We start from the raw sequence: 23965 nt of genomic DNA, 5'->3' as shown, positions 1-23965 counted from the left end.
GAGGCCAGATGTCACATAATTTTGGGAGGAGCAGAAGGAATTAAACACCTGCTGAACCCTAGATAAAAATCACCCAATCTCAGATATCATTAAATAGCTGAAACAAGTCTCAAATATGTGCTCCTTAACTAAGAACCATGCAAGGCTGGGAAAAAGTGCATGGGTACCACCGTGAACCTTACTCCAGTGTGCTTCACTCCATGGGCACTGCATACTTGCTCAGTATTCATTGCTTATAGAAGGATCTAGAAAGACCCACTGGTGGGCCGTCCTCCATGGTCACAAGAGAATGAAAGGAGTTTAGGATGGAGTTAAGGAAGTGGGTTCTGGGCTGCTTTTATCCACTGGACATCCCTGGATAAGCCATTGATCTTGTATTTTAAGCTTCCAATGACCTGGGCCTCTGGACTCTCCCTTATTGCAAACACGGAGGTGGCAGGTGGGGCTTGTTCCCATCCAAAGATGGATTAAGCCTCCATCTTCATCTAAGGCTCCATGTAAAGGACCCAAATGTGGTGCTAAGGGGTTCTCATGTCACCCTGTGTACATCAGCATGATGATGCGTTGCATAAAAAGAAGTGAGGTCCTTCTCCCTGCTGGTCAGGTCAGCTCCATCCTGATAGGTTATACCCCATCCTGACTTAATTTAGATTCAGGCATAGGAAGATGTACTCCCTGCTAGGAACTATAGCTTTCAGGCAACACAGCCTCCAAGACAGGGATGTACCCCTTCAAAGGCCCAAGAGAATCAGACTATCCTAGAAAGAACAGATATAATTGGAGATTGATGTGCCAAGTCGCCCTGGAGGAACAGAAAGCTTGGGACTAGCAGAAGCACACAAAACTTGCTACACTATCTAATGAAAAGAAAATGTTCTTTCGAAGAGGCTGTGCCAGGCCTGGTTACACTGCTAGTGCCCGGGGCCAGCTATGACTCACAAGGAAGGCAGCCCGGGTTCTCAACAGAGGAGCAATGCAGTCAGCTTTGGTAGGAACTGGATGAACCTCATCAGCCCTTCCTGTTGGCCCAGCACCTGCTGACCCAGCACCAGCACCTGCTGACCCAGTACCAGCATCTGCTGACCCAGCACCAGCACCTGCTGACCTCCAGTCCAAAGAACAATTGGTGCTGAGTAGATAAAGCCACCAGCTGGGCTGAGCCCTGCTTCTTGGTGCTGTGAATTGAAAAAAAAAAATCAGCCTCTCCTTTCAGTATCCCAGGCCCTCAACATGAGTTAATATTCAGAAGGCCATCCACTCCCAGGTACAGATGAGGAGAACACTCTAGACTTAGAAGGTCCGAGACAGACTCCAAGTTTGGTAGAACTCCTCACAGCATGGGCATCCCTGGGCCCAGTGATGGTCAGCAGGAATTTTTGCTTCTGACCTCTCTGAATTTTGAAAGGATCTTCCCTGAAACTCTGTGCTGGTGCAGAGAACCACAGGAAGAGCCAGGCTTACTGCTTTCTGAGCAAGGAACTTTCTAGGCATCTTATGCCAGATAGGATGAGACTAGTGGCCATCATGCAAGCAATGGGCCCATTTCCAGACACCCGCACACTGCACACTGGGCCCATCTGCTGGGCTGGGGCCTTTCCTGGGGCAGTAGCCCTGGGGAAAGGCAGATGGAATGAGACAGGGGCAATATCGGTCTCAAACGTTGGAATGTATAGAAATCCTCTTGTCTGTTTTAGGGAAATGCAGATTCCCAGCCTTGGGCTGTGGTTTTAATTTAAACTAAATGCTTATAAAAAACATCAGTGTGTAGGATTGACCTCAGGTTGTGGAGACCTTTCCATAAAGCACTCTTGCTTCTCTGTCAACTTCTCCCCACTGGAAATCTCCCTCCTTTAAAGGCACCCTCTTGGAGTTAATCCTTTCCTCCTCCCTGCAAAATGACCTGCAGCCCACCGGCAGCACAGCCATCTGCTCATGTCCTGTGTATACAGAGGCCATCTCCCTACACAGGGACTGCCCCCCTCCCGGATCACCAGGACACTCACCCAAGAGAAGCCTATGCAGCCGATGGCTCCACACAGCATGTCTGCGAGCAAGGATGGGTATGAGCTGGCCGTGGGGAAGTAGGCGAAGAAATAGGGGCTGTGCCAGTGGGTCACCTGTGGAAAGGTGGAGCAATTACTCAGGGGAGAGGGGAAGCAGGCCACACCGGGAGCAGGGACTCAGGTGCCCTCTGTGCTCCTGGCTGGTGGAGCATCTGACCTTGGCTTGGATGCATGTCTTCAATTTCAGTCATCCTAAGACCTTCCTCCAAACATTTTGTAGCATCTACATTTCACCTGATACTACAGTAAAGTAACTCTTTTTATTTTATATTTGTATATATTTGCTAGGTAAGAAGGAAATGCTATATCCTTAAAGTAAAAATGGAACATCATTATCACTGGTTAAAATGAACCAACCATAACAAGTGAAGTCTCTAAAAATGGCATTGTGTTTTAAGTTCTTAGCAGGGTGTCTGGTCAGAGAAGGCACTGTTCTCTTGAGGGCTCTAAAAAATCAAATCTAAATCTCTCTCTCTCTCTTTTTTTTTAAATTCCTGATTTTTCAGGTTTCTTCGGTCAGATCCCAAACACACATCTTGTCTCACGGCCGCCTCCTAACTCTCTCCTGTACAAACCAGTCCCTCCTGCCAAGCATCCCTCTGGTATACTCCCTGCCCCCTCCGTCCCTCAGACCGGCCACTGTCCCCCAGCCTCCTGGCCCTGACTGTGAGCTGCCTGCCTTCCTCCATCCCAGTCCAAGGAAACACCTGCTCTGTGCCACACCTGAATCAGGCACAGAGGAAAAGCTCAAGGTGGACAAGAGGAGGAGGTCCATAAATGGACACAGTTCTGTGACCTAGTTAGTACCCTTAGGGGCCCAGGGGTGCTGGGAGCCAGAGTAGCAGGGAAGCCACCTCAAGCCAACATTGATGGCCATGGATTGAATGTTTGTCCCCCCTCCCCCCCACAGGTTGAAACTCCAACCCATCAAATGATGGCAGTGGAGTCCTCCTGACAGGATTAGGGCTTTTCTGAGAAGAGACCAGAGAGCTAGCTCTCTCCCTCCATGTGAGAATATCTGAAGTCTGCTGTTATCCAGGAAGAGGGTCTCCCAGAACCTAACACCTTGATCTCAGGCTACCAGCCTCTAGAGCTGTGACAAATCAATGTTGTTGAAGCCACCTAAGTAGGCACAGCCTTTGTTCTGACCCCCTGCTAGAGTTTGGTTCTTAAGTTTTCCTCGAAGGCTCCTGTGTTAGCAGCTCACTCCCCAGGGTGGTGCTATTGGGAGGTGGCGGAGCCCTTAGGAGGAAGGGCCTAGAGGGAAGTCTTTAGGTCACTGAAGTTATGCCCATGAAGGGGAGTGTGGGACCTTGGTCCCTTCCTGTTTTTCTCTTTCAGCCATGAGATGAGTGGGTTTTTGCTCCACCATGTGCTCCCCTACATGATGTGCTACTTCACCACAGACCTAAAGCAATAGGACCGACTGACCGTGAATTGAAACATAGGAGGCTGTGATGTAAAACAAACCTTTTCTCTTTATAAAATGATGATCTCAGGTGTTTGTTATAGTGACAGAAACCTGACTGAGACATCATTTCATACAGTCTAGACAAAGATGCAAATGTTAATTTTCTCCATGAAACTAGTTATTAAGTATATAATGCCCAAGATGTGGCATGAGAAATCTTGATTGGGAAGGTAGTTGACTAAGAAAGCTCACCAAGAGCTGAGAGTGTTCCGTAGGTCCCACTGAAACTATGGACACTTCCAAGTCAGCCAGGACTAGGGATCCATGAAGGGAGAGAGGGAGAGGAAGATGCTTAGTGCATTTGGGCTGAGGTTCTAATGTGGAAGGTGACAGTGACTCTTAGAGCCATGAGGAGCTGCACAGGTGAAATGCTGCATTCATTGCAGCAGACTGGGGGTCCACAAAAGATTTAGGGGCCAGGACATGCTTTCTTTTAAGATAAAAAAAAATGAACTTGCTAGTCAAAGGGGAAAAAAATGTACCTATAACACTAATATATTCAGTTTAATTTTGCATATTTCTATGAAGAAAGGAGCCTAAAAAGGTACAAGTGTGCAGAGCCCATGACAGTAAGACTGTGGCCTGGGGTCTTAGCCTCCCTTCAGGGAACCAGAAGCCCCACACTGCTTCCAGCTCTGTTTCCCCCTTACCCGCTTCTGGAAACCTGGGGAAGGCAAGAGTCGTTCCTGACTGGGACATGTCCTTTTTTGCTTCACTCTCTGCTAAGAATCACAACCACATTGGGCTGATGGTCCCAATCTCACTCTCTACTTAGAGCAGAGCACTCACCTACTTTCCCTGCAACCACAGACCTGCAACAGGGAGGCCTGGACTACCCCCAGGGACCCAGCCCCGCAGCCATGTGTTTCCCAGCTTTGCTCTGAGCAGTAAATACTCCTGTCTAGTCCAGCAGGAGGACTTTAATGCCCCCCTCCCATACTCCTCTGTATGGGTTTTATGTATTATGAAAGGAGAGTGCCATAAGAAGTGCCCTATTTTGAGGAACTGTCTCTGAAGTTGAGGACCTAAGTCTCAGCCCCCAGGCCCTGGACCTGGGTCCACCGAAGGGCCTCTGCATTCTGTCTGAAAATGAGGGACTGAATCTCAGTGATCCTAGATTCCTCCTGCTCGGTATCTAATACATTTGCTTTTTATTGATCTTACAACCATAGAAGCGCAGAGGGTGGGGATCAACCTGCCAACACCACCAGTGCCAGACTAGGACTTTGCATATTGTTTGTGGAAATTAAAGTAGCCACACAGGATGACAGGTTTGACAATCCTCATCCATGTGCCAGGGGGAGGCTGGCCTGTTCAGAGAGCCACAGTAATTCAAGGGATTTGAGATGAATTCCTTGATGGGGAAAATCATACCGTAGGAACACAGATCTGAAATGAGGTCTCATGCCAACCCTCTGCTCCACTCACTGGGTATCAGGGATGGCAACAGGTCCTGCTTCTTTGGGGCTGGGCTGATCTGCACTCTCTGGGGTGAAGCAGTGTCATGTTGCCCACTCAAACAAAATGAACAAAATTTTTTTCTCTATCCATATGATCTATCATTTGGTGAGCACAACAATGATAGGAGTATGCTTTGTTTGGGGCAATTAATTAGTTGCAATCAGTAATCAGGGACTTGTTTCCTCTTACCAGCATATGATAACACACTGCAGGTACCAAGTGTCTTGCGGCAGGGACTGAGCCTCAAAAGATAGCCCACTAGTTATACTTGGAGTCTGCATGATCTGGATTGGCACCCAAGCTCCATCATTTACTAGAAGTGTGAACTTAAGTGGAGCACCTAATCTCTTGAGATTCAGTTGCCTCTGATATAAGATAAAAATGATAGAAATTTCTCTCTAACCTGTTCTGAGAATTCTTGGAAATAATATATGTGAATTGCATGGTGTCCAGTAGGTGCTACATTAGCACTAGCTTTCCTCTTCTCTGACTTTGGATATACACCTACCCCTGGCATGATTATCTTTTCAAGGTCATTGATAACGTCCTCAAATGCTTCTGGCTCCTGGGGAGCCTCAGTAGGGATCAGGGGCCGCAGGTAGCCAGGCTCCACATTAGGGTACACAGGGCGCCCCTCGATGCCTTCCAAGTAGTCAGCCACATAATCCACCATCTCTTTCCCTCTCCTCCGGTATTCACTTGCATCCATGGTGACTGAGCTCTGTCAGAGGTGGAACTGCAAAGAGAGAGAAGAAATCAGCTGAAAAAACATAACAGCCTCTGGACTGGAGAAGGGCAATTCCAAGTCAGCTGTTAGAAGTACATGGGCAGTGACCCGATACCCTGGAGGCCACCCAAGTACAGAGTCAGTCCTCCTTTCCTTTTGTGAGTGGATGAGGCGGACAGGACATAGGCTTTGGGTCCTGTAGCTCATTCTATGCTTTGCCAGCTACTCAACAGAAGACAGCACAACATCTCTTTATTTAATTTTCTACACTGATAAAATGCACTAGAAGCATGCATTTATACTCATGGTCCATTCCAACTTCAATGACAAACACTGGTCCAAGTTCTGCCTGATCATTTGACAGAGACAAGTTCCACCCCTGAGCCTTACTTCCCAGCTGAGGGATGACTGTAACAGCTCCGACCTCTGAGGAAGGCTGAGATTGAACATTCTACCTAGGCTCAGTCCACAACCATCTTCTTTCCTCTGGATTCCATCTTCAGGGGGACCTGTGCTGCTACATGTTATGGTTCAGATGTGAGATGTCCCCCAAAAGGTCACATGTGAGACAATGCAAGAAGGTTCAGAGGAGAAATGATTGGATTGTGAGAGTCTTAACACAATCAGTGAATTAATCCTTGATGGGATTAACTGAGTGGGACTGGAGGCAGGTGGAGTGTGGCTGGAGGAAGTGGTTCAAGGCAGGGGTATATATTTTGTATCTGGAGAGTGGAGTCTGTCTCTTTCTGCTTCCCTCAGCCACACTCCCACAATGATGTTCAGCCTCATCTCAAGCCCAGAGAAATGGAGCCAGACTTCTATGGGCTAAGACTTCCCAAACCAAGAGCCCTTAAATAAACTTTTCCTCCTCCACAATTGTTCTGGTTGGGTCCTTAAGTCACAGCAGCCAAAAAGCTGACTAAAACAACATACAACCTGATTTTCAGAAATAATGCACTTTTATTACATAAGTAATATACGGGCAATTCTAATGATTAATTATGTCCTAAAAAAATTGGCATGAATTCTGAATTAGTGAACACTATACCAGACCTCATAGGGAAAACACAGGGTTAGGTTCCTGGAGAGTAATCAAGAGTATATATTTTTTTCAATACATGACCATTTTGTGTGTTGTTTTAAAAGACACCTTATGTAATATGTATTGAATGATTAATATGTGTTTAATGTTAATCATTAAATCTACAGCCACTCACACTATAATTCATGCCCTAAGGAAGCTTACGTAACACATATTTCTACATGAGGCACATCACAGTCTGCTTGTGCTTAGGAACCCTAGACAGCACTTCTGCACTACATTTTTGGAGATCATTTTAAATGGAAAAACACCAAGAAAAAGCACAGAATTGTAAAGAATGTCACACTAAATATATGGAAAACAGAACACTTGCTATTAGTATGAGAGCTGAAACCAGAGGGCAGATTATCGCCTTGTTCAACCTCAGCTGTGAACATGCACATCTGGTGACTCAAAATTTTTCCCTTGCTGCATATGTGGTCACAAAGCATTGATTACAAGAATCAATACATTTTAGCTAGTAGGAGAATTTGCATGTATGGAATCTTCAGATAGTAAGAACAGATTGCATTGTCAAAACAGGTATCTAGAAAGGCACCGACAAAAATTCTGGCACATCTTCTTTCAGATTATTTCCTATATTTGTGTTAGACAATTATATGGTAAGCAAGGGATGCAGTTATGATTCCTTCCATAGTCCAAAACCTCATAATTCAAGACGAATTTCCCTGTGAAGAGTTCAGGGGTGAATCAACACCTACTGTAATTAGCAATAGGGATGACCTTGACATTAAATTCTCAGCATTTTTCCATGTTCCCCATTGTCCATTCTGGGATTTTTGACATTTTTTTGGTGATGTTAAGGTGTTGAAAATCTATTTACCAAGAACTTGTTAAAAGTAGTAAGACAGATTTTATTGAAGATTATTGCAATAGGGAAGAGACTATTGAACTCAACTTTCAATACAACAGCCAAAGGGCAGATGAGAGAGTCAGTGGATAGAAAATTAGTAGGAGTAATGTGGTTAGTCTCAAGGGTGGAGAGGAAGCAGAGCTTGATTAGATGCCAGGGGTGAAAATAGATGAACTTGATTGGATATACAGGATGGGGCCTTGTTACCAAACTGGCTTATCAGGATTTCCTGCTAAAACTAGTGTCAGCAATCTAGAGAAAACCAAACAAGAAGAGGAATCAGGGAGACTGGCTGAAGGACTGAGCCTTTGTCCAAGGTGAACCTGCTGGAAGATGGTTTTTCTTCTCTCAGCAATCTTTATAAACATCCTTCTTCAGAATGATCTCTGATAAATGAACAATGTATAGCATTTTGTAGGTTACTTCAAGGTCTGCCATTAGATCCAATCCCATTTTAAAGTTATTATTTGGGTGCACATTTTTCAGTGAGTGAGAAGCAGTGATTGGGACTTAAGATAAGACTCTAAATTATAGCAAAGCAATAGCTAATACCAAACTAACAGCATGAGAAAAACCACATTGACAGTTTGAATTTACATTGCATCTTTGCACTTCATAAACTAAGGGCTGTGTATGGTTCCATTCCTCAGCTAAAATATCATAGCCATGTGGTAAAACTTCTGGTTCACAACTCTTAGTGTCTTATAGCTTTCAAAATTAATTTTTTTTTATTTGAAGTGACTCAGCTTATTTCAAAGTTTGGACACAGAGTGAAACTGTTTTCACCTTAAGTGAAAGGGACTTGAAAGTGAAATTCTTAGAATTCAACCAAAATGTCTCACACCAAAACTCTTTTTGCAAGTTCAGGTTCTCATTCTATAATTACTGAGTCCCTTTTCCACGGTGATACACTTTTTTCTGTCATGTGATTTCTAATGATGTTCACAATGTGTGCCTCTATTGCTGAACATTTGGATGATTTTCAGTCTCCACTTATATTAGTGAGAAAAGTACATGGATCTTAGGGGCCAACTCTTCAGGATCGAGAGCTGAAGGACTCAGAGTCATATCCTGAGTCTTATATTTATTAGATGTGAGAAGGCCAGACATGGTGATATGTGTGTAATTCCAGCTACTGGGGAGGCTGTTGAAGGGGGATCACAAGTTGGAGGCCAGCATGAGTAACTTAGGGAGAAACTGTCTCAAAAAATAAAAAGGACTGGAGATGTAGTTCAGTTGCAAAAACACCTCTGGATTCAATCCCCCAAAGAAAAAGACACGGGACAAGTGAGTGAGTGGGGTCCTAGGGGCTGACTTGCCAGGATCTAGAGCTGACAGACTCAAGAATGAGACCCTGACTCATATTTATCCTGCATAAATTGCTAACATGTTAAATCTTATTTTCCTAAACTGAAAACATAAATCACGATAACAGTAGTAGTATCTTGAGGAATTTTTGTGATCATTAAGGAAGTGCTTGGAAAAAGTTTAGAACAGTGGTATAAAATAACCTCTCAATAAATATCAGTTATAGTAGTCCCCACTTTTCTGCAATTTCAATTTCTAAAGTTTCAGTTACTCCCAGTCAACCCTGGTCCAAAAATATTGAATGGAAAATTATAGAAATAAGTAGTTAATTGGTTTCAAACTGTGTACCATTTTGAGTAGCATGATGAAAGCTTTGTTCCATCTCCTTCAGGACAGGAAACATCGTCCCTTTGTCCAGCATGCTCACACTGTATAGGATACCTGCCCATTAATTACTTGGTGGCTGCCTTAGTTTTTAGATCAATTGTCATGATATTCTAGTGCTTGATTTTTAAGTAACCCCTATTTTATCTAATGCAGTAATTGTTCTATTTTACTCATTAATTATTGTTAATATCTTACTATGTCTAATTAACAAGTTAAACCTTATCATAGACAGGTATGCATGTATAGGGAAAACACATTGTACATATGTATTTCAGTACTATTCTTGGTTTCAAGCATCCACTGAGTGTCTTGGAATATATCACCTTGAGAATAAGGAGCGATTACTGCATTCGTATTTCTTTATAAAATCAAAAACATCACTACCAATTGGAGAGATGAAAATCAAAACTATTCTACTAAGATTTCATCTAATGGGCTGGGCTTGTGGCTCAAGCGGTAGCGCGCTCGCCTGGCATGCGAGGGGCGCTGGGTTCGATCCTCCGCACCACATAGAAATAAAATAAAAAAGTCTGAGCTCCCCTGATTACAACTCATGGATTGTGAATGTGCTTCCAAGATTTCATCTAACTCCAGTCAGAATGGCAATTATCAAGAATACAAGCAACAATAAATGTTGCCAAGGATGTGCGGGTAAAGGCACACTCTTAAATTGTTGGTGGGATTGCAAATTGGTGTAACCAAATGGGAAAGTAGTATGGAGATTCCTCAGAAAACTTGGAATGGAACTAACATTTGACCCAGTTATCGCACTCCTCATTTTTATCCAAAGTACTTAAAATCAGCATACTACAGTGATGTTGCCACCAATGTTGATAGCAGCTCAATTCACAATAGCCAAACTACGGGACCAAGCTAGATGGCCTTTAACAGATGAATGGATAAAGAAAATGTAGTATATCTACACAATGCAATATTACTCAACCTTAAAAAAGAATGAAATTTTGATATTTGAAGGTACATGGGTGGAGCTGGCAATCCCCAAACCAAAGGCCTAATTATTTCTCTGATATGCAGATGCCAATTCATAATGGTGGTGTGGTGCTAGGGAAAAATAGAGGTACTTTGGATTAGACAGTGGGGAGTGAAAGGAGGGGAGGGGCTATGGAGGTAGGAAGGAGAGTGGAATAAATCAGACATTATTACACTATGTGCCTATATGACTACATAACCATTGTCATTCCACATCATGTACAACCAGAAGAAAAGTTATACTCCATTTATGTACAATGTGCCAAAATGCATTCTGATATCATGTACAACTAATTTAAAAGAATTTTTTTAAATACCCCCTCTTTTTCCATCTTTGCAAACTTGTTTTGCATAAAAAATTCCTAAAAAGGAGAACATTTATCTTATAATTCCTTTAGAGTAGATTTTTTTCTAAATATAAATATTTTTAGTGTTTTAAAATTACATTGCAAAATTTCTCCCTGGAACATTGTTTCACCAAATTTTACTCTTAATAGGGAGACTGTAAGAATGCTCATTTTGCTATATAATCACTGGATTTGAGTGTTAATTTTAATCTATTCCAATGACATTGAACAGTTGTCTCATGTTTCTTTGCTATTTTTATGTATACTTTTATGACTTACTTGTTCAGCGTGTACTCTTCTACTAGGGTACTAGCTATTTCTTATTTAATTGCAAGAGTCCTAATAAATTAAAACTGCCACCCACTATTACATCTCTAGCATATTTTACATTTTCTTCATTTTTTGACTTAATTTTGGTTATGATTTTTCTCCCAACCTAAAAGAATTTTAATTTCAATGTAGCAAAATCTTATAATCTTTTCTTTATGGTTTGGACCATGTATATGACTATGAGAAATGCCTTTTAAAATGTGTATTCTAATAGTCTCTATTTACCCTACTGAGAGGAAGCACATACAATTCAATAAACTGAAGACTCAGAAGGAGATGTGTGAAATTAAGAAAGATGCTTGGCTTCTCAGAGATCAATTGCTTCTTTCTAACAGTAATAGACTATAACATAGCCCAAAATGAAAGGCTTTAGGAAATAAACAAACAAACACATACGAATTTTCCACCAAAAGAAATAATACCAGTCAAATTGTAGGATAGGACCTGGTTATTCTTTTTTAAATCATCCTCTGTCATTTATTCACAGATTATTTTCCACCAAGACCTTTTCAGAAGGCTGTTAGTGCAAAGCCACAGAGAATCTTATGCTCATTCTGAAGCTGTTTGATATTTCATGCCCCCAAGCTTGGCAAATATTAGCTGGAAGATGTAGAGTATGATAACAGCGATGGCTTATGCCTCTCCAGGCCCTTGAAAGAGCTTCTGTTGACATAATCTGATGTGTGTCTGCAGCAGCTGCACTCCACACTATTTTACATGCAGCCCCTGTTGTGTGCTGTGCATGCATAGTGAGTCAGTTACTTCCCTAGATTTCTGGCTCAGTACTTTATTTCAGTGATAGAGTCCAACTCTAACCCCATGTGCTTCAGGAAGATATGAACTCCCTCAGATCTCCTGATCAACCTTCAATCATGAGATTTTTATATATAAATATATTTTTTTCCCAAAGATATTGTTTGCTAACCATAGGATTCTCCAAACAGGGTCCTCAGCTCATGTATTTTTATATTCTCAGGGTCAATCACAGGCTACGGGCCATAGGAAGCACTGTGGAGGTTTGCTGAATGATGAATGAATGAATGAATGAATGAATGAAAGTTGGTCCTCTATTTTATTTCTGGTTATATGCTATATTTGACCCTACTTTCTAAATTTAAGACACCCCACACCAGCAGCCTATCACATCTCTGCCACAAGAGTCCCAGAGACATTAATGACTTGGGAACAGCAGTCCTCTTCCACTATGGAATTCTGACCCATTTCTACCACTCAACACCTCTGACTCAACTCTCGGGCACTGGAATTTCACTCCTTAGACTCCTCGGCCACAGCCACTTGCCCAGAACATGACCCAGCCCTCTGGATGATGTTTGTACAGACCATGGATGTGAAGTGGGAATCCTGCCTCCATGGGACGTACTGTTGCCGGGGATTACAAACCTGAATCTCACAGGACCAACCAAGCCCCACTGCTGTGTCTATGAGCCAGTCACTTTCTTGCATGCTGAGGGATAGGACAGCCACAAAGTGCTTTGTATCTGTCCATGGTCCTGCCTATTATTTCACACAGGACAGTTTACTTCAAACCTTGTGACCCTGGAGACTGCATTTAACCCCTCTAGACTTTCATTTCCTATCTTGATGAAAAGAATATTGTTAACATTTTTATACTATTTTTCCAGGAAACAATATGAACCATAATTTATATTTCAAAAACACTGATCCCTTTGGAACTGGGAGAATCTCTTTCTCTCCTCCCCACCCTCCGCTTGAGCATATATGTATACATCTAATTTGGGGCCTGTACCACTATTGCCATTGCTGCTGCCTCTGATTCCACTGCTGCCAGCCTGAGATCTCCTGGAGGTCTTCTTTCTGGGTGCTGCTGCCACAAAAGAAACTGTTGCTCCAGCTGCAACTGAAGCTGACACTGCTGTTGACCCCTGGAGACTGCCTGGTCAAGCTGCTCCCATAGCTGCAGTTTCAGATGCCCCTGCAGCTGCTGCTACTGCTGACCCTCTGCCTGCTGCCAACAACCATCGCTACTACCTCTGCTGCCATGGCGTAGAGGACTGCTTTGGGGGAGACTCCAGGTTTGGTTGTATATGGATGCACCCATTTTGGGACACCAGCCAGGGCCTGGAGCCTGGGTGCCAACAGGTTTACCACCACAAGGGCCTCTGTCTGGGGACTCCAGCTGGGACCTGCAAGTCCAGTGTGGGGGTGCCAATGGGTTTGAAGGAGCCTGGAGTCTTCCTGCTGAGAGTGCTGGTGGCCCTTCTTGCTGCTGCATCTCAGAGTTGCTCCTTTGTATGAGTATATCCCTGGTGGTCTCTCTGCAACTAGGAGCAGCATTGACATCTTGGGACTGCAGTGTGGCCAAGCCTGAGGTATCTGAAGCCCAGATCGGTGGGATAGAGACTGGGTTTGTGAGGGCTGATCTGGATTTGATGATCCCAGGAGATGTAAGAGACAGGGCTGAGAAACTGTTGAACACTGACAGACATTTTGACTTTCCAGCAAGATTTATTTTGTTTTATTTTATTTTTTGATTCACTAATCTTCCTACCATATTTGGAACAGAATGTTTTTTATGCATCAGTGTGTGGAGCACAATGATATATGAATGTGGTTTGCATTTTTGTTGTATTCTATGTCTTTAGTTTTTTTCTCTTTGTTTGTATTCTTCCTGTCTCATCTATTTTCTTTCCAACTTTTCTCCAACCAATATCCAATCTCTGTCAGCTCCTCTTCCACTCTTCCTGCGAATTTTACTTCTAGCTTTTTTCTTCCTCCTTCGTGAATATTGCATACTACATTACCACTGTTCTCTCATCCACTATTTAAAATTCTAAATCATTTTAACAAATATTCTATTTGTACTATAGATAGTTATTGAACTCATCATTTTTGTTTAATGTGAGAAAGCAGTAGATGCCTTAGTGGGAACTATTAGGCTTAAGGCTATAAATGTGTATGGTGGGTGTGGTTGATATTGATCTCACCAGTAAAGGTGAAGTGCTGGAAAAGGGACGCTAAAAATCTACAGCATAGAATTTATCCTGCCTTAGATCCATACTTTTAGATGTGAAAACACACTAACAACATGAAAAAAACAAGGGAACAAAGTGCCCCAAACAAACCAAGATGCTTCAAAAACAGAAGCTACTGATAACTCAGGAGAAGAAATGTCCAAGAAGGAGTTCAGATTGTACATAGTTAACATTGATATGTAAAATAAAGGATAGTATGAGGAGTGAAATCAAATAAAAACTACAAGAAGTGAAAGACCACTCTAATAAAGAGTTAGAGATCATGAAAAAAAAAAAAACACAAGCAGAAATCCTCAAAATGAACGAATCAGTAAACCAAACTATAAATTCAATAAAAACATCACCAACAGACTAGACCACTTGGAAGACAGAACCTCAGACAGAACCTCTAATCTTGAGAGTAGAGTTGAGCATTCGGACAAGATGGTAAGAAATCATGAACAGAACATCCAAAAATTATGGGATAACATGAAAAGACAAAATTTAAGAGTTATTGGAATAGATGAAGGAGCAGAGATACAAATCAAAGGAATGCACAATCTTTTCAATAATATAATAACAGAAAATTTCCCAAACCTAAAGAATGGAGTGGAAAATCAAATACAAGAGGCTTACAGGATCCCCAATGTACAAAATTACAGCAGACCCATGCCAAGACATTTATAATGAGAATGACTAACACAGAGAATAAAGATAAAATCTTAGGCTGTGAAAGAAAAAAAAATCAAATTACGTATAGGGGAAACCAATTTGGATCTCAGCTGATTTCCCAACCCAGACTCTCAAGCTAGGAGGTTCTGGAATGATATATTTCAATTATATATTGAAAACTGATGCCAACCAAGAATTTTATATCCAGCAAAATTAAGTTTCAGATTTAAAGATGAAATTAAAACTTTCCATGATAAGCAAAAATTAAAGAATTTACAAATAGAAAGTCTACACTACAGAGCATTCTCAACAAAATATTCCATAAGGATGAGGTGAAAAAAGGTGAAAACCAGAAAGGGAGAGTCTACACTAAAGGGATATTCAACCAAATGGGAACTAAGACAAATCAAAAATCAGAAATAAATCAAAATGACAGCGAATACAAATCATATCTCAATAGTAACCTTGAATGTTGATGGCCTAAACTCATCAATAAAAAGACATAGACTGGAAAATTGGATTCAAAGTCAAGAGCCAACAATGTTCTGTCTTCAAGAGACTCACCTCATGGGCAAAGATATCCATAGGCTGAAGGTGAAAGTATGGGAAAAAGCTTATCACTCATATGAATTGCTTAAACAAGCAGGAATTTCCATTCTCATTTCAGATAAAGTAGACTTCAAACCAAGTTAATCAGAAGAGACAGGGGCTGGAGATGTGGCTCAAGCGGTAGCGCGCTCGCCTGGCATGCGTGCGGCCCGGGTTCGATCCTCAGCACCACATACCAACAAAGATGTTGTGTCCGCCGAGAACTAAAAAATAAATATTAAAAATTCTCTCTCTCTCTCTCTCTCTCACTCTCTCTTTAAAAAAAAAATTAAAAAAAATCAGAAGAGACAAAGAAAAGCATTTTATACTTCTTAATGGAAATATATAAAAGCAGGACATAACAATTATAAATATTTGTGCCCCAAGCAATAGAGCATCAAACATCAAACAAACCTTTCTCAATTTCAAGAGTCAAATAGACAACAATACAATAAAACTGGGTGACTTTAACACACCTCTCTCATTACTGGACAGATCTCCCAAACAAAAACTAAGTAAGGAAACTATGGAACTAAAAAACACAATCAATAATTTATACTTAATATATATATATACATACAGACATACATACAGAATATTTCATCCATTTCTTCTCAGCAGCACATGGCTCCTTCTCTAAAGTAGACCATATCTTATGCCATATCTTATGCAACTCTTAGTAAATAAATTTAAAATCTCTCATGGCTAGAAACTTCTTCATGGTCTTGGTTGGAAACATTTCTCCCATGAAGAAGTTTCTAGCCATGAGAGATTGTGAATTGGAAGAATGACTCTGATACCTTGCATAAAAAAAAATCCTCCAATCCTCTAATTACTTTTGAACTCTTAATACACTTATTAAACATGTTATTAAGCAGCTATAGGTGAGCATTTTTGCCAGGAACCGCAAAGGGCATGAATAATCCAATCAGTTCACAAGAGTGAAATGGGGTACTCCATGAAGTGTCAGGCAGACCTGAGGTCAAGGAGCACCTCAAGTTCCGTTACTGTTTGTCCTTCAATCTCCAACCTTTCCAGGGCTTTCTGAAAGCCTCTGCAAAGGTGAGCAGGCATGAAAATACCTTCCATGGAGCACTGCTGGGACACATGCACAAAGTGGTGTGTTAGGTACCCACACTCAGTAAGAACTTTTACTAGCAGCAGAGGAAGTGCTGTGTGGGGGAAGAGACGATATAGGGAAATACTGTGTACTTCTGCTCAATTTTCCTGCAAACCAGAAACAGCTCTAAACCTCTCTCTCTCTCTCTCTCTCTCTCTCTCTCTCTTCTTAAGTGAAAACCCAAACCTGTGGGAAGCCATCGGTGAAATGCATGAGGACATTTTCTCGGCATCGCAGCCAGGGAGGGAACAGCCATTTGGAACTTCCTGTGGCTCTTCCACAGAGAAAACCGCCCAATGCATGTGACACCCCTCCTCCAACCCCTCGCTCTGCTAGAAAGGTCCCACACAGCACTGGAGATGGGGTGACTTGCTGTAGCCACACAGCCTCTCTGGGATGGGTATGACCTGCCTAGATGCCAATCAACCTGCTGACTGCAAGACACCCCCAAGCAAGCCTCCACCCCTGAAACCCTACCTCTGCCTTTCACGGACCCCCTTAAATAAACCACAGGAGCCATTTTCCAATTGTCCAGCTCCAGCTCCTGTGTGGACTGGACCTATCAGGGGCTTCCATCTTTGAAACTATCCTTTCTAACTCTTTGTCTTTTGTTCTTTACTAATTATTCTAGACTTTAATTCCTCAAGAGGTTTATTCCTCCTAGCAGGCAAGAATTCCCAGGCGAGGGGCTGGCCACCCCATGATATTTTGGAGCCCAGAACATGCACTACTCAAGAGGAATTTCAAGACAAGGAAAAATTTTCTTGCAAACCAGAAACGGCTCTGAATATCTTAATTTTTATTTTTAAAAAGTAAAACCCGGGGCTGGGGATGTGGCTCAAGCGGTAGCGCGCTCGCCCGGCATGCGTGCGGCCCGGGTTCGATCCTCAGCACCACATACCAACAAAGATGTTGTGTCCGCCGAGAACTAAAAAATAAATATTAAAAATTCTCTCTCTCTCTCTCCTCTCTCACTCTCTCTCTCTCTCCTCTCTCACTCTCTCTTTAAAAAAAAAAAAGTAAAACCCCAAACCAAACAGATATTAACGGAGGAAGAGAACCCCACTTTCTGACTTCAGATGATTTGGGAGCCCCTTTCTTTTTCCTCTAGGAATCATGATTTCATGTGCAATTCTCTTCCCTGTCTCACAAATTCATCCATTTACAACGTAGAAATCACTGTTCTGAAACCGCTGGTTTTTTATTTTTCTTTCTTTTTTCTGGAGACTCAATGCTGTTTAGTCAGATTATTTAATAAGTGTGAGGGTGGGAGCGGAGTGCAGCTCAGAGGTACAGATCTTGTCTAGCATGTGCCAGGCCCTTGGTTCATCCACAGCACCAAATAGCACCCCAAAACAAAGTCGGGGAACTGGGGCAAGAGCTTAGCTCTCAGGTCTTGTCCCACATCTAAATGTAATCTCACTCAGGTCCTCTGCATAGTGATCTTTAACAACTGCAGAGGGACAAGAGGGTTGATATCACAACAACAGAAAGATAAAATGTCCCTGGAGGTGGCTATGGCTCTGGCTGTGGGCGGAGAGTGGACTCTGGGGATCCAAAGTTCTCAGTTTGGGTCTTATCACTGCTTATCAATTAGTTACTTCTGTTGACCTGTGAAACTTATTAACCTCTCTGAACTTTAGTGCCTCACGGCCCCCCTCCACCCCCCCACCCACTCCCCCCAGCTCCAGACTAGAGGGCACTGCTCCTGGAGCCAGGGCTCAGGCTGTTGGTGTAGAACTGCCACCTTAAAAGGCAATAGCAAAATGGTCCCAGAAATCAGGGGTACTGGAACCCGAGAGACAATCTTTGAGGGTCAGGAGGGCAGAGACAGGACTATATCTGTAGGCAGAGACCTGAGAGGAGAAGATAGCTTTAATTTGTCGATGCGGTGTTCTGCAGGCACAATCACTTTCCTCATTTTACAGGGGAGGAATCTGAAATCCAGAGATGTGATGCTGGTTGGTAGCAAAGATAAGGCAGAACTCAAGATTTCCTTTGTCCTTTATGCCGAATTTCCTCTATTAGAATTCAAAAAATTAAGCCAGTGTACATCATACCAAATACACACATGCCCTCACGCACACTTATCACTTTCTTGTACTCATACAATTGCTTTTATATAAATCGCAGAGTTCTTTAAGTAAGCACTCTCACTGATCTAGAAATTAGTTACCATTTATATGAACAAGATGTGCCAACCACTAATTGTAGGACATCTCAAAGCAAGACTCCACCTTGAAACCTTACCCCGGCCTTTGATGGACCCCCTTAAATAAACCACAGGAGCCATTTTCTACTTGCCCAGCTCCAGCTCCTGTGTGAACTGGAACTCCTCTTGAGGGGACTGTGAAATTAGCGTCCTTGAGCAACAGATTCTATGGGTATCACCTGCATCAATCACGGTGCTGTGGTGCACAACCCTCTTAACACAGGTGGTGCTGTTCATCAGAGTAAGTGCCTGCAGACACACCGAAGGGTGTGGACAACCCCTATGTTAAGGTCTTTGCTTATAATCGTCACAATTGAACGACTCTTCCAGATTCTTATCCTCTTTAACAGATGGTAAGTTTGAGGCACAGAATGGCTAAGCAACTAGACCAAGACCCCACAGCTGGCAAAGTCAGGTCACAGCTGAACTGGGGCAGTTTCTGTAGGCACTTGCTCAAGTGAAGGCTCTGGACTCAAACTCAGAGAGCATATGCCTAACAGATTTGGCAAACACCTGTGTGTTGATAAACCCTGCAGAAAGACAACTTCAGGATGAGAGGTTTAAAAACCCAGCTTCTCCCAGAGCCTAATTGCTAATGAGTTCCTAGAGGACACAGCAGAGGGGCTCTATGGCTAAGGGATTGGCAAAAGGATCATGTTCATTGCCAATGGAAAAGCAAAGCATAAAGGGGTGGGTTTGGACAGCTCTTTGCTGGAGGTGTGACCATAACCAAGCCCACTGAGCTCTCTGGTCTGCTCCTTTAGTCCATTCAGGCTGCTATTCAAAGTACCACAGACCGGGTGGCTTATAAACGACAAATATTCATTTTGCAACGTCCCGGGGGTGGGGGGCATTGGGGTCTAAGATCATGAATAGGTTCTTGTGAAGTCTCCTCCTAGACGGTGAACTGCTGACTTCTCCCCATGCCTTCCTATGAAATGAGGGATAAAGGACTCACTTTAGTGTCTCCTCTACAGGTGGACCTGCACTTTATAATATTGTACTTTTCAATATCACCGTTCTCTATGACAGCATTCTTTCTCTCCACGGCCACAGGGAATAGAAAGAGCAGTAGATTTGAGTTAAGAGGAAACCCTCCTTGAGTCCAGCTCTGTTGTAGGAGTCTGTGCTGCTGTTGGCCAATGTCTTGCCCTCTCTGAGTCTCAGTTTCCTCATTTGTAAAGCAAAACAGGACAGTGAAATGATGTAGGCAGAAAGCACTTTGGATTTCAAATACGTGTCTAGTGTGTGTTATTATTGATGTTATGAAAGCAAGGTGGGAGCCTGTACCCCTGAACTGGTCAGATGATTTCACTGTGATAGGAACAGCCATGGAAACAGGAGACCAAAGGGAGAAAATCACCACAAAGATCAAAATCCATGGGAATGCCTTTCTCTTCTGGGGATTTGACCACTATTCCTCATTCATTCCCCGTTTAACCAATAATGCCCCATTTGGATATTTTCTTGGTTGACAATTCTCTATGGCATAGAGCCACACAGAAGGTGATGATTTTTTCCCGTTCACTCATGTGGGAAAATGCCGTTATTTCTAATCACATCTCTGGAAACATCCCGTAGCCTGCGTTGAAGAGACGGCTGAAAAAATCTATAACTTAAGCAAAACAAAGAATGTCTGGGATATTGATATTATTTCAATTGAGTCCTGACCAAAGACAATTCAAATAGTTGTAGTGAGGATATTTGTGGGGTTGGGGAGCCTTCTTGCACTTGACATTGTCCCTGTGTGCCTGATTACAATATACATAATTACATGGACACAGTATGCCAATTTGCCCTGCTTACGACTGCTGGGCAGGGATTTCTCAGTGTCACCAGGATCCCGTCCTGTGTGCACCCTTCAGTGTGTCTGCAGGCACTTACTGTGATGAACAGCATTGCCGGTGTAAAGAGGGTTGTGCACCACAGCACCGAGATGCAGGTGACACCCATCGAATCTGTCCCTCAAGGATATTAATTCCCCAGTGCCCTCAAGAGGAGGGAGTCGTGCAGTTCTTTCTGTGAGTTGCCACATTTCTTTCAGGAAAAAAAAAAACAGGAGAGCACAGAAATGTCACCACCGTGGAGGGATTATAAGCATGAACGCCAGTCTCTGTTTTTCTCAACCATTCAAATTTTAAATTTAAAACTGTAAAACATTTAAATTCAAAATCTTTTGAATCTTATCACTTTCATTCATGTTTGCTATTTTTAAAAGTTTAGATAAGAACTACTATGTCATTTTAATTTTAACATTTCTCCCTCGTTCCCATTTTATTTCAGTGTTATGCCAGGAAAGATTTTCCTTAGATAGAAAGCATTCTCCCACCTTCTTAAACATGTTTGTTTTATTCCTGATTCACCCCCTCAATTCTTTCCCCCATTCTCTTATGCTTTTGAAGTCACATTAATAGTCTACAAGAGATCATAGCCATCTGCTTTTCTTATAGGCTTGACATGATTTGAATTATGTTCTAGCTAGTTGCTTCTTTTCATAACATTAATAACATCCTGTGACCATGTCATATATTGGTTTATCATCTATTATAAATATTGGACACCTGGCATTGTGAATCTGTTTGGTATGCCTTGGCACTCGAGTTGGGGAGTCTCATTTTTTTTCATGAGCCAGATCAGTAGTAAATATTGACTTCCCGGTTCATTGTGACCCTTCATTATTCCTTGTATTGCACAGTTGCCGGCTTATTACCCGATGTTGCTAAGAAGCCTAGATTTGAGGCTCTTCCAAGTCAAATACCAAGAACACATTTACATTTGCTTGCCAGCTTTTATTGTCAAAAAAAAAAAAGATCAGTTTTGCCTAACCTCCCACTAAGCACTTGGTATGTATTTTCTCATTTAACACTCAACAAAACAGCAAGCTGAGTATTATTATTATTATTACTATTAGGCCATCAAGTGCACAAAAAAGTGCATTATTCTCACAAGCCAGTGTTATGATAGCTTGAGAATCTATCATATGGATCCCAGACCCCAACAGGGCCTTCCACATAGGCTGGGAAGGCAGTATCTGCAACCGAAATGCAGTTCTAGGGATTCTTCCCATTCACCCCACACAGGAGAACAGGAGAACGTGGCTTCTACTAAGAAGGATGAGCCTCCCCATCTGCCTCCTCACATGGGCTGACCCCAGTGGAAACAGAGGCTGAACAAACTCTGGCCCAAGAGAGGTGCTTGTCCTCATCTTCTCCAAAATAAAGTGTGTTGAATGGGTACCTGAGTACAGAGCACCATGCAAGCACTCTTCCTGTTTTCTCTATTTGAACATCAGCTCTGCAAAGCAGCAACATTGTCCCCCACCCCACCCTTAGAAAAGAGGACATCAATTGGGGCAAGCACATGGCTTATCTCAGCTCCAGAGTGGTTTTTTTTAAATATGGCTTTGTCGAAACTGGAAGACAAGCCCATTTCCCTCTTGCCTAGGATCCCTCAGCCACCACTCAGAATGCAATGGGATTTCAACATTTCCTAGAAGCCCATGTGCCAATGGATGCTCCCTATCCCGGCAAGGTGTATTTGTGTCCCTCAGTGTCTCCCTTCAGAAATGTTTATAAGCGCTGAGAAAAACATCAAGACCATTCTTCTAAAATGCTTAGGGTTCTAATTTCCCCAGAACCTTTCCCCAGACTTCCCACAAGACACAAGTTGAGGTTCCAAGAGCATAGGGTAAAGCCTACAGAATAATTGACATTTCCAAGAAGGGAAAACAAATATCACCAGATCCCCCGCCATTTCTTCCAACGCATGGAGGATTGAAAGGAGAATTTTGTTTTAATTATTTTATTCACACTGACTGTGCACAGAGGCTTACCCACCCTGTGCCCAGGAGAGAGAGAAAAAGAGGATGAGATGGACAGGATTTTGTCTCCTTAAAAAAATCCACACACCTCTATATGCTACAGCATCGTTGTTCCGGGATGTCTGCTGTCCTTGCTTAGGGCTCGTAAGACCATTAGCTGGAGCATGGGGGTGGCCCTCAACAAAAAGAGTCTGTTTCTCTCTGACACCCTTGACAACTGCAAAGAGGGTCAGTGGTTACACAGCAGGTGCACCTTTATTTTGATTCTGTTTCAGATGGGGTAACACTGCTTATGTGAATGAGAAATTATCTGTAGGGAGCAGAACCCTGCAAACCTTTGAGAGAGAAAGATGATTAAGGGGAAAATCCAGGTCACCTGCTGAATTTCAGTGGACCACTCAGCAGCATCTTGTCATTTACTTGCTCCCAATTATTGAGCACCTACTGCATGCCTGACCCTTTATAAAATCAGACCTCCTATTTTATTTATATTTTACTCCAGTCCCGTGGGAAGATGCTAGTAGCTCTCCTTTACCTGCAGAGCACACCCCGTCCCTGAGTCCCACAGCCTCCTCCTTCCCCACCTCACTCCACAGCCCCTAGGGCTCTATGTGCACAGGAACCAGCCTGGAAATCAATTTCCACTCACTTGGTTATGCTGCTCTCATGGCTCAAAGAACATGTGCTAAAAAAAAAAAAAAAAAAACATTCAAAGTTCCAGATTCTTTGTTGTACTTGTTGCTCAGAGAAGACTCAAAAGAATTAGGCTGACCTAGGTTGGTACCTCATTTCTTAAAAAGTTCCCATAGCACCCCCACCACCTGCACACACTAGATGTTCAGCTGTCTCCTCTGGCAGTCTTAGCCTTCCTTCTGAAGGAGAGGGAGTCAGACAGGTAGAGAGAACCAACTGCAAAGCACCCACCCGACCCCCAGGTTTGCAGCCTTCCAGGATGTGGACGCTAAGGTCTGGCCCTGAGCCATGAGGACAAAGAATCGTACTCACAGGCAGCCGGGAGTTGCTTCTCTCTGTCCGCTCTCTCTCTCCCTTCTCCTTGGTGACAGTTAAAAGACACAGAGGATGCGATTGCCATTTATGTAGACAAAGTGTCCGCCTCCCTGAAGCCAATCAGCGCAGCTTGCTCTGCATTATTTACGCAGAGCATCTCCCACTCTCCCAGCACCTCCTGCCCCCCACAGGATGTGAGAGTCATCCAGGAGCCCGGCAGGACGAAGTGGAACAGTGCAGTCTGTGAGGGCTGTGGAAGTGGCCAGGGAAATATGAGCCCCGAGTTCCTGGTCCCTGTATGGGATTCAGGGCCAGCACTCCCGGGCACTCTTCTGGCTACTCAGAAACCACAGGCTCCATTCCATGGGTAAATAAATGGTCAGCCCCGCATATGAGGAGCCCTTCTCGGGGTCTGCTCCTTCTGTGGGAGACTACTGTGACTCTCCTTAAGCAGGAGGGAGAGAGATGCAGGGTGCCAAGCTGCTTCCTGGATCAGAAAGTGAAGCCAGGAGC

General features: G+C 43.0%; 1 protein-coding gene across 1 annotated transcript in view; it reads right to left on the bottom strand.

Annotated features, from left to right (window-relative positions):
- DDC (dopa decarboxylase) overlaps positions 1–23524 on the bottom strand; it is a 98053-nt gene extending 74529 nt beyond the window's left edge. Inside the window, exons 1-3 of the mRNA XM_081286896.1 lie at positions 23450–23524; positions 5504–5731; positions 2004–2117 (exon numbers count right to left, since the gene is read on the bottom strand). Of these exons, the coding sequence (XP_081143022.1) occupies positions 2004–2117; positions 5504–5704 (315 nt within the window). The 5' untranslated portion in view covers positions 5705–5731; positions 23450–23524. The remainder of the gene's footprint in view (positions 1–2003; positions 2118–5503; positions 5732–23449) is intronic.
- Positions 23525–23965: the final 441 nt, after the last annotated feature.

This window comes from Spermophilus citellus (assembly GCF_964194105.1).
Source record: "Spermophilus citellus genome assembly, chromosome: 3".
Lineage (NCBI taxonomy): Eukaryota > Metazoa > Chordata > Mammalia > Rodentia > Sciuridae > Spermophilus > Spermophilus citellus.
Note: the sequence above shows the minus strand (reverse complement) of the source record. Positions and strands in the feature narration are given on the sequence as shown.